Source organism: Phacochoerus africanus, chromosome 11, assembly GCF_016906955.1.
Source record: "Phacochoerus africanus isolate WHEZ1 chromosome 11, ROS_Pafr_v1, whole genome shotgun sequence".
NCBI classification, from domain to species: domain Eukaryota; kingdom Metazoa; phylum Chordata; class Mammalia; order Artiodactyla; family Suidae; genus Phacochoerus; species Phacochoerus africanus.
The window spans coordinates 32,313,729-32,328,762 of record NC_062554.1 but is presented as its reverse complement, the minus strand read 5'-3'; the positions used below and the strand labels follow the sequence as shown (position 1 = coordinate 32,328,762).

Below are 15,034 nucleotides of genomic sequence, written 5' to 3'. Positions count from 1 at the left end.
TTTTAAATAATGATTTTTATTTTTTCCATTATAGCTGATTTACAGTGTTCTGTCGATTTTCTACTGCACAGCAAGGTGACCCAGTCACATATACATGTATACATTCTTTTTTCTCACATTATCATGCCCTATCACAAATGACCAGACATAGTTTCTAGTGCTATTCAGCAGGATCCCATTGCTTATCCATTCCAAAGGCAATAGTCTGCATCTATTAACCCCAAATTCCTGGTCCCTCCCACTCCTCCCTCTCCTTCTTGGCAACCATAATTCTGTTCTCCATGTCCATGATTTTCTTTTCTGTGGAAAGGTTCATTTGTGCCATATATCAGATTCCAGATATAAGTGAAATCATACGGTATTTGTCTTTCTCTTTCTGACTTACTTCACTCAGTATGATAGTCTCTAGTTCCATCCATGTTGCTGCAAATGGCATTATTTTGTTCTTTTTATGCCTGAGTAGTATTCCATTGTGTATATATACCACCTCTTCCGAATCCAATCATCTGTCGATAGACATTTGGGTTGCTTCCAAGTCTTGGGCTAATGTGAATAGTGCTGCAATGAACATGTGGGTGCATGTGTCTTTTTCAAGGAAATTTTGTCCAGATAAATGCCCAAGAGTGGGATTGCTGGATCATATGGTAGTTCTATGTATAGATTTCTAAGGTACCTCCATACTGTTTTCCATAGTGGTTGTACCAATTTACATTCCCACCAACAGTGCAGGAGAGTTCCCTTTTCTCCACACCCCCTCCAGCATTTATTATTTGTGGATTTATTAATGACCGCCATTCTGACTGGTGTGAGGTGGTACCTCACAGTAGTTTTGATTTGCATTTATCTAATAATCAGTGATGTTGAGCATTTTTTCATGTGCTTGTTGGCCATCAGTATATCTTCTTTGGAGAAATGTCTATTTAGATCTTTGGTCCATTTTTCAATTGGGTTGTTGGCTTTTTTGCCAAATTGTTTATTTTAGAGATTAAGCCCTTTTCAGTTGCATCATTTGAAACTATTTTCTCCCATTCAATACATTCTTTTTTTTTTTTAATGGTTTCCTTTGCTGTGTAAAAGCTTGTCAGTTTGATTAGGTCCCATTGATTTATTTTTGCTTTTATTTCGGTTGCTTTGGGAGACTGACCTGAGAAACATTTGTAAGGTTGATATCAGAGAATGTTTTGCCTATGTTCTCCTCTAGGCATTTGATGGTGTCCTGTCTTACATTTAAGTGTTTAAGCCATTTTGAGTTTATTTTTGTGCATGGTGTGAGGGTGTGTTCCAGTTTCATTGATTTACATGCACTGTCCAATTTTCCCAGCACCACTGCTGAAAAGACTGTCTCTTCCCCATTTTATATTCTTGCCTCCTTTGTCAAAGATTAATTGACCTTAGGTGTCTGGGTTTATTTCTGGCTTTTCTATTCTGTTCCATTGGTCTGTATGTCTGTTTTGGTACTAGTACCACACTTCTTGATTACTGTGGCTCTGTAATATTGCCTAAAGTCTGGGAGAGTTATGCCTCCTGCTTGTTTTGTTCCTCAGTATTGCTTTGGCAATTTTTGGCCTTTTGTGGACCTGCAGTATTTTCTGATTTCCTCTTTACATCATCAAACCTTGGTTTTTCAGTAGCATGTTGTTTAGTCTCCATGTGTTTGTTCTTTTCTGTTTTTCTTTCTGCAGTTTATTTCTAGTTAAAAAAATGCTTGATATATTTTATATCTTCTTAAATTTGTGGAGGCTTGTTTTGTGACTTAGTATGTGATCTATCCTGGAGAATTTTCCATGTTCACTTGAGAAGAATGTATTCTCTGTCTTTGAATGTTATATCCTGCAAATATTGAGTCCAACTAGTCTTATTGTGCCATTTAGGACCATCATTGCTTTATTGATTTTCTTTCTGGGCGATTTGTCCATTGATGTCAGTGTTAAAGTCTCCTGTAATTATTGCATTATTGTCAATTTCTCCCTTTATGTCTGTAAGTATTTGCTTTATATATTTAGGTGCTCCTATATTGGGTGTGAATATGTTAAAGAGTATATATCGTCATCTTGTACTGATCCCTTTATCATTACATAATGCTCTTCTCTGTCTTGTATTATAGCCTTTGTTTTAAAGTCTGTATCATCCAATATGAGTACTGCTACCCCCACTTTGTCATTTCCACTTGTACGAAATATCTTTTTTGATCACCTCACTTTCTGTGTGTCTTTTGGTCTGAAGTGAGTCTCTGTAGGCAGCACATTGAAAGATCTTGTTTTTTATCCAATCAGCTATCTTATGTGTTTTGATTGAAACATTTAGTCTATTGATATTTAAAGTAATTTATTGATAGGTATTTACTTATTTCCATTTTATCAGCATTTTTTCTTCTGTTCATTTCTTCTTTTTATTTGTCCTATTGTGGTTTGATGATTTTCCTTTACAAAATGCTTGAGTTCCTCTCTTTTTTGTTGTTGTGTATCTATTGTAGGTTTTTGACTTTGTGGTTACCACAGGGTTCATATGTCTTAAACTATAATTATATCTACTTGATTTTCCCCTGTTGTAGTTGCCCCAGATCTAGTACTAGGCTGTGGTGTGGAGTGGGTAGGATGGCATGTTTGCCCTTTTGGGATTGGGGAGCATTTTATGGTGGTCATGTGAGTTTAAGCAGCTGTACTGCCACAAGAATTCTGGGCTGCTTCTGGGGTCCTATTTGGATAAATGCCAATAATGGACACTGTGCCTCCTGGACCACACTCTGGGCCCCCTTGTTGCCCTTGCATCCCTAGACTGAATCTTTTCCCAGGTCCTGGCCACCCTAGATCCAGTGCTAAGCTGTGGTCTGGAGTGAGGGGGTACTGATGTTTACTCTGCTCTAACTGGGGAGAATAGTAAGGTCACAGCCACTAGGGCAGACCTTTCTTCGCTCTGCCTGGTGGCAAGCTAACACCTGCACACTCCTCATGAGTGGAGAGTAGGCTTCTCCAGCCTTTCTATACGTCCCAGTAATTCTTCGAGCAGCCAAAGGGGCTTGTTTCCAATGCCTAGGACTCCAGAACTAGCACACCCAGTCTGTGCCTCATCCCGCTCACTCTCCAGGGTGAGTGTTTGCTTGTGTGATATCTCTTTTCCTCTTAGTCCCTTCCCAGAGGCACAGGTCTCTACTTGATGTTTTTCTTCCCATCCAACCAGATTATGTGTGTATCTTTCTTGCAACCTTGGTTGTAGGGGAGTCCTTATGCCAGTTTCTAGTTAGTTTTCCATGAGAATCATTCTACATGTAGATGTATTTTTGAATTGTTTGTCAGGAGAGGTGGGCTCATGTCCATGTCCTCTTACTCTGCCATCTTGATCTCCCACCTTCCACACTTCAATTCTTTTTTTTTTTAATATATCTTTTTAATTTTTTTGGCCATGCCAGCAGCATGTGAAAGTTCCTAGATCAGGGGTTGAACCTGCACCATAGCAACAATGCAGGGTACTTAACTCACTGAGCCACTGAGGAACTCTCATACTCTAATTCTTATACTTCTATTTCATCAATATTATCAAACTCTTATTTATGTCTCCTTTCTGCTATGAAGAGGCACTTTTATTCTTTTTTTCTCTCTCATCCTTTCCTTCTAACTACTCAAAATATTTTTATTCCTTTATCTATCCTTTTATCACTACACAAAACAGTACTATTCTAACTTAGGCAACAATGACCTATCCCTTGAATTATCCCATTAATTTTCTCTGGTCTCCTTGCTTCTAATTTCTCTCCACTCCTTTCAGTCTCTAAAATTCATACCAATTATCTTTTCAATAATAATAAAAGAATTAATTACTCCCTGCTTTAAAAACCTCCACTAGTTCTCTGTTAGCTATAGAATAAAGTTAAAACTTCATAGCTAGACATTCAAGCATTTCACATCTGATTTCAAACTACATTTCTACTAGCTACTGTTTCTACTGTCCTTCCACCAACATGTACTACACTCTTGCTACTCTGAACAAGTTCTATTTCCTTAGGTGTTTGTGTTTTTAACAACATTGTAGACCCAAACATGCCTAAAGTCAATCTATGCTACTTCCATAGACAATTTGTACTCATCCTTTTAAGTCTTCTCTCTCAAGTTTAAATTTTGTACTTCTTCATTACTTTGCTCGTAATTCTTTAACTGTCTACATTACATGGTACCACTTATGTCTTATGATGTAACTACCATTACACAGTACACCCTTCTTGGGCAGTGAGTCATAACTCATTCCTATGTACGACCCTTGCTAATCAACATGCAGCACATAATAGGTACTTACAACACTTCACATTTTTATTCTCTACCTTTCTAGACTGCAATTCCGTTAATCATCAGTTTGACATCCATATTTAGAAATGATAACATCAAATTCTTCTTAAAGGAAAAAGCCCTATTTTTGCCCTAATTCCCTCTGGCTATTGTTCTATAACTCCTTTTAAATGTCACGTTTTATGCCAGTATTCTAATACAACTTTTGTTGCTGATTCCTAGAAGCCATTTGATCTCTATAAAATTTTTTCCCCCATGAAACATTTTACTTTCTTAGTTCCACCCTCTCTCTATGTAGGCCGATATCAACCATTCTGTTCCTATCTGTAAACTTCTCTTTTTTTCACTTCCTTAAATGTTGCTATTCTTTAGAATTCTGTCTTAGTTCTGCTGTCATAGTACATAAATCTCCATGGCTGATCTCATCCACTGTTTTGGTTTCAAACTTTTAAGCCTAGATCTTTCTCTTGACCTCTAGCCCATGTAATTTCATGTAGATATATTGAAATAGCCTCCTGTATTGTTGTCTTTCAATCAATAATCCATACTTGTTCACCTTATGTTAAATAAATGATATGTTTAAAAAGAAAAGTTGATCTTGCTACCCATTTGCTTAAAATCCTTCATTGACTCCTCTTAAACTCTCAGGGTAAAGTTTCTGCTCTTCAGCTCACAGATGCATTTACCTCTCCAATCTTATATTTAGTGAAGCTACTGGTATTTTGCATTCTATTTTTAAGCTATGTTCTTACTAGAACACATCATTCCTTCTATTACTCTTGGGCTTTCCATATGCTAATCCCTCTGTCTGGAGTACCATCTACCCACTTGTTTCATGATTAACTCCTATTTTCTTCAAAGCTTTGCTGAAGAGTCTTCTAGTCCATGGGGTCTTTCTTCAACTATAATAAAGACTGAGAAAATGAATTTAATTGTTCTTATATCTGATCAAGGTAATTAACGGCCACAGGTATTCTAAAAATGGAAGGACCTTAGTAAATAACATTATATACAGGTAAATGTTAATATTACTTAGCTATGAATTATAGATATCTTTATATAAATAAATATTAAGTATTATTATCATTACACATTTGGTGCTATTCTATGCTTTTTGAAACATTATTTCACTTCTCTATGTTATAATCTAGGGATTGAATTTTAGAATATCCTACTTCTCTATATCCCCTTTACAAAGCCCAATCTATTGCGATGTACACAGTAGGATCAAGAAACACCTATAGTAAATAAATGGAAAACACAGGATGTCAGAGGGTACTCTGGTTGGTTGGTCGGTTCTATTGCTCAAGATGATTCATTTAAACTAACCTGGTGGGGAACCAGGAGGCATGTTAGCTTTTTAAAGATATCCAGGAAAGATTTTCAGTGAGGAAAAATCCCACTTCTACCATATAGCTACCCCTTTTACCTAAATTTATATCACTTTAATTCAATATACTTTTTTCCTCTCAGTAAAGATGAATAACCAATATCAATATTTTAAAACAGTTTTTGTGATAGATTCCATATAGTATTACTCAACATAGGCATCACTGTAACAGCAAAGACCACAAAATTAAAATTTTTACTTACTCTTGAAGCAATTTATATACCACTCTATCTCAATTCGTGTGAAAATAAAATAGTAAACTCTAAAACAGAGGTGAGGAGGAACTGAGGAAAAGGCCTACAAACTCAGCAAAGCAATTTTATTACTGTATATTAGTAATTACACATGATAATCATAAATTACTTACCTCCAATTTATTATGGGTCTGTGTGAAGAGGGAAGGTTTGCTTCTGATTTTAAGTTGGATTCCTGAATTTGTTTGAGGGCCTCTTCTAATGGAGGAACTGATTTTTGAAAAACTAAGGGCATAATAAAGATCAAATAGTAAAGAATCACTTCATCTTAAACAATCTCTATATATAATTTAATTGGTCAATGACAAAATACAACCTTAAAACTTTCATAAAAAATATTTTTTAGAATAGTATAAATCTGTATTTTTTTTCTTTTAAGGGCTGCACCTGTGGCATATGGAAGTTTCTGGGCTAAAGGTTAAACTGGAGCTGCAGCTGCCAGCCTATACCACAGCCACAGCAATGCTGAATTATTAACCCACTGAGCAAGGCCAGGGATCAAACCCGCATCCTCGTGGATACTAGCTGGATTCTTACTGAGTCACAAAAGAAACACCTAGAATTGGTGGACCCACTGAGTCACAAAAGAAACACCTAGAATTGTACAAATATTTTAAATTTAGGTATCTAATTCCCCAATGAGAAATCCCCAAATTCTCATTACCAATTCTAAGGATATTTATTTGGAGAAGTGAAACTCTGAGAAATGTCCAAGCTCTTTGGTCTAGCATACAAACTCAAATATATCTGATCTCACAGTCCTTAAATTTTTGACAAAATTTATAAATACTCTTATGAAGATATAAAACCACCATTTGGAGTTCCTGTTGTGGCTCAGTGGGTTAAAAATCCAACAGAGTATCCATGATGATGTGGGTTCAATCCATGGTTTTGCTCAGTGAGGTAAGGATCTGGCATAGCCCCAAGCTGCAGCATAGGTTGCAGATGTGGCTCAGATCTTGCATCGCTATGGCTGTGGTTGTGGCACAGGCCAGCAGCTGCAGCTCTGATTCAACCCCTAGCCTGAGAATTTCCATATGCTGCAGATGTGGCCCTAAAAAGAAAAAACAAAACAACACCAGTTATCATTTACTGAGCACTTACTGTTATGCACATTATTTTTAAGCACATCATATGTATTAACTAATTTAATTTAGGCACTAAGGCCTATGAGGCAGATGCTATCTGAATCTCCATTTTATAACTGAAGAAACTGAAGCATGAAAAGCTAAGTAACTGGTTCATTGACATACACTTTATGAACACTCATCTACATACCACAGTGCACAACCTCTAATCCAACCCTATCTCTCATATGTATCCACTTCCCCAAAACTTTCCACTGTGTACTTTGGTATACACTTCCTTGTTTTAGGTGAAATATAGCTGCTTTTTAAAGATACTGCTTCTGCAGCCCTCTTACGAGGAGTCATTACTTTCCTCCCACCACATATTACAATTAACTCAAGGTCTGGAGGTAGGGTAGATGAACTTTCTAACTCTCTGGTTTCACTACCAATTTTTCTTCTCCTTTAAAAAATCCATATGAAATCAGATTTTCCCACTATTATAATGTTTGTTGTTTACCTTAAAATTTTTAAGCAAAACCAGTATATTATTATGTATGGACTAGTCTGCACTTGAACTCTAGAGTCAAGGAATAACTGTATAATATACTAGTGAAAAATATAATGTTATAGGATGGTTTGCTGGATATTCTAATCATAAAGGACCAATCCTTTTGAGGCAGATACTATCAAGCTTTAGATTTTGATTGCTTCTCTACTTAGCATAACTAAGGTCCACAATAACTTTTTTGTTGATAAAACTAACGGCCCGTTGTATAGCTTGATGAATGTTAAAAATTTCTTTTGTTGAAATTAAAGATATTCAAAATAAGTGGACTTTAGTAGACATATTTTAATTACTCCCTATCCTTGTATGAATGGAGAATAAGAATCTAGGGTGACCTACAGCTTTTATCCTTACAGCTGGCATTGAAGTTTTACCTCTAAATAGTCTTGAATCAGCTGTTAATACAGGAACATTTCTGAATGCTCAATGTCAGAGGCACAAATTTGTCTCTGGAATGTGACTGTGTAAGTCTGAGTGGATCTTTCACATAAGCTATAGTCAGAGCACCAAAAAAGGACAGAGTGCTGGGACTTTACTGAGCTTAGTGAAATGTTAAAGGTTTATTTGTGCTAGATTATAGTCTGAGACTTGTTTTTATTAAACTTCATCACTTGTTGTCTATCAAAGAGAACTTAAAAACTACCTTTAAAACTAACTTAGGTCAATTTACAAACACCCATTACTGCTTCTTCCTTTTTCTCTGAGTCTTCTCCCTGGGGCACAGGTTCTAACCTGATTGCTATCCTTCCATTTTTTCTCTATTCCATGTGGATCTTTCTTTTAGTCTTAGTTGTACTGGAGTCTTTCTGCTGGTTTCCGTTTAGTTTTCAGTGAGACTTTTCCCACTTGTACATGTATTTTGATGTGTTTGCTAGGGAAGGTGAATTCCATGTCCTCCTACTGCATCACCTTGATCTCCTCCCTAACTGTATATTCTAATTTTCGCCTTTTCTTATACAGAAGGAAGAATATCATGTGTACTCATCTAGACCTTGTTTTTATACTTAATAACTATTCTGAAAATCAGGGGTAGGTCCAGGTTCTATGAGAGTATAACGCTTATACAATTTAGAAGCTGTCATAGAGAAAAAATAATGCAAAATTACTAATATAAAATTAGATTAGGGGCTATGACAATGAGGGCTCCTGAAACTTAAACCTTATCCATTTCATGGTTAATTTACTTCTGCTGAAGATCTTTCCAACTCAGTCCATAAAAAGTTTCCCCATTATTTTTTTATATTTGCATAATATTCCATTGAGTGAATATGTATGTCATTTGTTTTTACTAAAACTCCTGACTTTCTGTACCTAGACCCTTTGGGAAAAATAATACCTATGGATGAAGTACACTCAGGCAGTGGTACACAACTGACTACTTCCTCTTTGTTAAAACTTTTTTTTTTTTTGGCCTGTTGCTCAGTATTTTCTTTGTCTGCTTTTGTTTCCTTGATAACTTCTCAAAATCCATTTTTAGTTTTTATTTCTCCACTTATAATAAATGCCAGTGTGCATTATGGCTTTATCTTAGGCCCTATTCTCAATCTGCAATTTATACCCAATATTTATTTTACCTTTCCCCATGGTTTCCTTTACCTTTCCCCATGGCTTCCTTTAGTAACTATGTATCTATTCATCAGTGATTCTTAAATATAATTTCTATTCCATATCTTTTTCTTAGGTTTCAGATACATATTTTTAGGTGCTTATTTGATTTCCCCATTTGCATGATCCATAGGAGGCTCAAATATCAAAGTTAATAAATGATCTTTCATATCTCTAAACTGATTTTCCTCCATTATTTGTAACCTTGATTAATATTATAATCCACCAAAACAATTAATTAATTTAAAAAGCACTTATTGAGTGCTAGAAACCTGTGAGGCTCTCTGCTAAGTCCTGAGGGTACTGTTCTAGTCTTTCTTCCAGGCCAGGACTCCTGATATATTAGTAATTAAATCTTTGTCCTGAATATATTACCTCCTATCTCTATATCCAGTTCAGTACTTTAATGTAGCAGCTTAACGCCTCTTGCCTTAAATACTGAAATAGTCTCCTACTAGTTTATCAACTGAAGTGTATCTTTAATTCACCTTCCATGTTCTAACAAACAAATCTGATTTTAGCACAAACCCTTAGTTTCCTATGTAATATCTATTTTTCTCTTTATTCCTTAGCAACACATTCTATATTGTTAGGAGGCTTCTAGGCTTCTAGGAAAACATCTTTCTTTCCTTTACATTTCTTCCTTCTTCTTGCCTACAACATTGACATGATATCTGGAGTTAGAGCTGCTATTATGTGATCATGAAGGTGAAGCTATTAACCACATACTGAGGATAGCTGAGCTGAGAGACAGGAGACTGGGTTCCCAGTGACACTGCTTAATCATCAAATCAGCTCTTGACTGTCTTCCTGAGGACTTCACATTACATGAAAGAAACATAAACCTGTATCATGTTTAAGCTATCATTGTATTTAGCAGTGCTACTTAGCTGCCCTTAGTTTCAGTAAAATCTTTTTCTTTCAGTAAGATCTCTCACTGGCTTCCTTTCCAGTTGAAAAAAATTTAAGTGTACTATGTTTTGTATAAATATGAAATTCCTAGCATGGTATACAAAGCTCTTTGAGAATTGTTCCCATTCATTTTTCTAGTCTTATATCTATTATTTTCTCCTCTTTTGTCCCATCCTATGCTTTGGATACACTTTAGATTTGCAATACAATAATTTATTTGCAAAAGCTGTTCCTTATGTCTGGGATGTATTAAAATTTCCTCTGCTTGGCAAAATGCTTCTTCTTCAAGATTTGAATTAAGACATTTTCCCAGGGATGCGATCCCTGATGTCCCTGCATGTGTTTAGTATTCTTTCCTCTGTGCTCTCATCGTTCTCTACACTCTCTGCTACCATAGCAATTATAATTCCATTTATTGACATTAATTGTTCATATTACTTTCATCTCCAAAATAAGCTGTGAGATCTTTAATAGTAGAGTACAATTAGATTTCTCTGTATCTCATTATCTCAGTTTAGCCCAGGGCTGAGTACAATGTGTTGCTGAACACATAAAGGTTCTGCTTGTCTTTTTCCTTTAGAAGAAAAAGGACATTTTGACATTTTGATGCTAATTCTGTGTTACTATGTAAGACATAAAAAATGTAGATGTGATACTGAAGAATCAAACAATCATTTAAAATTCTTAATTGGTTCTGGTCATAATTTGTTGGATTATGTAACTCTGTGGACATTTTTTTTTATATTTTGCCAGTCTCTCAAATATGAATTCGAACAAAAATTTGACTAAAATGTCAAAATGAATGTGAAACTAATTTACTAAACCTGAATATTAAATTTTCTTTTATATTAAATATTTATTAAATCAGTTTTATTTAAATTAGTTTTAAAAAGACAAAACACTGTAAGCCAGTATGAAGTAAAATTAAACTTGTGAGCTTTCCAGATCTACCAGTAGAGTAACAAAATATTAATTCTTCAAATTAAACCTAAATCAAACTGCAAATTTTCATTTGGTTAAAGTCCTATTACTCAAAAGGCATAGTGATCTTTTCAGCCTGAATTTCCACTTGGCTCCTTAACTTGTCATTTTATTGTTTACTCAAGTTGAGTGTGTTTATAATTATCTTTTTTGTTTTCATATTGCTCTAGAAATTAAGGCACCTGCTCTCCTCCGCTGTGAAAGAGGAATATGGGCACGCTGGAATTTTTCAGTAACTTCTTCAAACTTCTGTTTTCTCTGTTGAAGTATTTGCTCTCTGATTTGGTATTCTCTTTCTTCTTGTTCTTTTCGTTTTTCCTCAAAAGCTCTATATTTAAAACATAACATAGATAACAGAATTAGGCAGTTAAAAAAAAATCTCCACACAGAAAATAGTTTCAAAACAATGCATTTATTATATAATAAAGTTTCCATATTTCAAAAGTTTGATTACTTAGAAACAAGTTTTAAATAAAAAAGACCCTTTACTAAGCATTTAAATACAAAGTGGTAATTTCAGAACCTTACCTAGGTCTTATGCAACTAAGAGAAGGTCTATAATGAGGCTCTTTCTAATTGGAGCAGGCCTGCACACACTTCACATTTCTATTTCCCAAGCCCTGCTGTGGAAAAAAATCTTTCCTAAGAAGCTACACTATTTTCTGTAGTGTGAAGAATTAATTCATTGGTAAAAGAAGCTGCCTTGCAAACTATGGAGTAGCCAGTAAAATACTCAATATTTCTCTTTTTTTAGACCAAAAGTTTGAAACTGGCAGTCATGTTACACCTGAACTGTGTTAAAAATCCAGACAACTGGAGATGCTGTTGTGGCTCAGCAGTAACGAAACTGACTAGTATCCATGAGGATGAGGGTTTGATCTCTGGCCTTGCTTAGTAGGTTAAAGATCTGGTGTTGCTGTGGCTATGGTATAGGGCTGGCAGCTGCAGCTCTGATTGGACCCCTAGCCTGGGAACTTCCATGCACGTGTGGCTCTGAAAAGCAATGACAAGAACAAAAAAATCCAGACAATTTACATTAAAATCTTGATTCTCAGCCTGACTTAAAAATATGAAAGATTTGACAACCCTGGACTCTTATTCACATATGGTTATAAACACCTGCCTATGATTCTTACCATTCCTTATTTTTCTTAACTTTCCTATTTCATTTATTTCCAATTGCCTCTAGGCATTTGAGTCTATATTCAAAGAATTAATCTCAAAGAATTAATTTTTTTCATAAAAATGTATATGTTTAGTGATTTTATAATTATCTTCTGGAAAATGGGAAAAATGAAGAAGCACGACTACAGCTCACTTTTAGGGAAATCTCCAGTGACCTTTGGTAATAAAGGGAGTTGCAGGGGAAGTTGATGAGAATGCTTTAAAATTTTTAGTGCCATATGTTACTATTAACCATCTTTCTATTGGTTGGAGCATTATTCTAATTTAAATAACTCAGATTTAGGGAACTATAACTTTGGGTAATAGGACTATAGATCTTCAAGTGGTCCAACCTCTGTGGTAGGTGGCAGGCAGTGGAGTTGCAGCACAGGTAGGAGAGATTTTTACCTCCCAAGACAATCTCCTTCAAAAGTACCCCCAAGGCAAAACAAGGAACGATGCATTCACAACTTGATTCAACATAGCACTGATCAATTAGGCAAAAAAAAAAAAAAGTATCTACGTTGGAAACAAGTAAAATTTCCTCTCTTCACAGACAACACGATATTATGTGTAGAAATTTCTAAAGATTCCACAAAAACTCTATTAGCGCTATTAAACAAATTCAGCAAAGTTGTAGGATATGAAATCAATACACAAAATCACCTGCATTTCTATACATTAAAATGAACAATCTGGAAAGTAAATTAAGAAAACAATTCCATTTAAAATATTATCAAAGAGAATAAAATACTTAGAAATAAACTTAAGGAGGTGAAAGACTTGTAAACTGAAACTACAAAACATTGACGGAAGAAATTTAAAAAGACAGATAAGTGCAAAGACATCCCAAGTTCATGGTTTAGAAGACTTAATATTGTTAAGCTATTGATGCTATCCAAAGTGACAATTCTTATTAAAATCTCATTTTTTTTTACAGAAATAGAAAGATCTATTCTAAAATGTGTATGAAATCTCAAGGGACCCCAAATAGCTGAAATAATCTTGATCAAGAACAAAAGTGGATGTCTCACACTTCCTGCCTTTAAAACTTACTATAAATCCATGGTAATCAAAGTAGTGTGGTACTTGCATAAAGACAGACTTATAGGTGAATGGAGTATATTTGAGAGCCCAGAAAGAAACCTTGCATGGTCAAATAATTTTCCACAGGGTGCCAAAACCTTGTGTCCTTGAGGAAAAGATAGTCTTTTCAGTAAATGGTATTGGGAAAACTGAGTATCCAAGTGCAGAAGAATGATGTTGGATCCTTACCTTACAGTATATACAAAAATTAACTCAAAAGAGATAAAAAACCTAAATAAAAGAACCCAAACTATTAAACTCTTAGAAGAAAACATAGAGGAAAAGTTTCACTAGATTTGGCAATAGCTTCTTGGACATGACATCAAAAGCATAGGCAATAAAAGAAAAAATAAATTTGACTTTATCAAAATTAAAAGCTTTTATGCACCAAAGAATATTATCAACAGTTAAAAGGCAATCCACAAGATGGGAGAAAAGATTTGCAAATCACATATCTGATAAGGGATTGATATAATGAATATATAAAGAACCCCCAGAATTCAACAACAAAAATAACATGATTAAACAATGGCACAGGATTTGAATAGACATTACTCCAAAGATAAACAAATTCCAACAAGCACATGAAAAGATGCTCAACATCATTAATCATTAGGAAAATGCAAATCAAAATCCACTGTACACCTATCAGGATGGCTATCATACATTTAAAAACCCCGGAAAATTACAATTGTTGATAAGGAAATGGGGAAATTGGAAACCTTTATGCCTTGCTAGTGCGAATGTAAAATGAACAGCTGCTAGAGAAAATGGTATGATAATTCCTCAAAAAATTACATAGAATTATCATATGATTCTACTTCTGGGAACATACTTAAAAGAAGTGAAATCAGGAGCTCAAATATATGGTTGTATACTTATGTTCATAGCAGCACAAGCCAAAAGGTGGAAGCAACTCAAGCATTTATTGACAAATGAATGGATAATCAAAATGTAATATCAATATACAATGAAATATTATTCAACCTTAAAAAGAAGGAAATTCTGATACATTCTACAACATGGATGAAACCTGAAGACATTCTGATAAGTAAAGTAAGCCAAACACAAAAGGACAAATCTTATATAATTCCACTAGTAGGAGGTACCTAGAACAGTAAAATTCATAGAGACAGGAAGTGCAAAAGTGGTTGCCAGGGTCTGGAGGGAGAAAGGGTATGGGGAATTAGTTTTTAATAGGCACGGAGTTTCAGCTGGGGAAGATGAAAATGTTCTGGAGATGGATGATGGTGGTGGTTGCACAAAAATGTGAATGTACTTAATGTCACAACTATACCCTTAAAAGTGGTTAAAATGGTAAATTTTATGTTATGTATATTTTATCACGATAAAAAATAAAAATCCCCCCAGGCCTTTGATATTGAGGGTATTTTCTCAACTGTATGTGATGGACAATGCAAGTGCAGCTGTAAGCTCTTTTGTCCAATCAGACTGAATTCCTAAGCCTCTCTATACTAAGATACAATTTATCATCACCGTCCACTAGAAATAAATGTAAGGAGAATATAATTTTACATTTTCTAGTAGACACATTGAAAAGCAGGAGAATTTTAGTATTTTATTTAACTCAATATAATCAAAATATTTATCATTTCACCATGGATCAATGTAAAAATTATTAGAATATTTCATATACTTTTTTGTACTAAGTGTATTTTTAAATATCATTCTGGACTGGTCACATCTTAAGTGCTCAATGCACACAGACT

At 34.8% G+C, this 15,034-nt stretch overlaps 1 protein-coding gene across 10 annotated transcripts in view; it reads right to left on the bottom strand.

Annotated features, from left to right (window-relative positions):
* CEP126 (centrosomal protein 126) overlaps positions 1-15,034 on the bottom strand; it is an 83,422-nt gene that overhangs the window by 49,256 nt on the left and 19,132 nt on the right. For all 10 annotated transcript variants that reach the window (XM_047752849.1, XM_047752843.1, XM_047752844.1 and 7 more), the window contains exons 3-4: positions 11,237-11,382; positions 6,035-6,146 (exon numbers count right to left, since the gene is read on the bottom strand). In XM_047752849.1, coding sequence (XP_047608805.1) covers positions 6,035-6,146; positions 11,237-11,382 — 258 coding nt within the window. The remainder of the gene's footprint in view (positions 1-6,034; positions 6,147-11,236; positions 11,383-15,034) is intronic.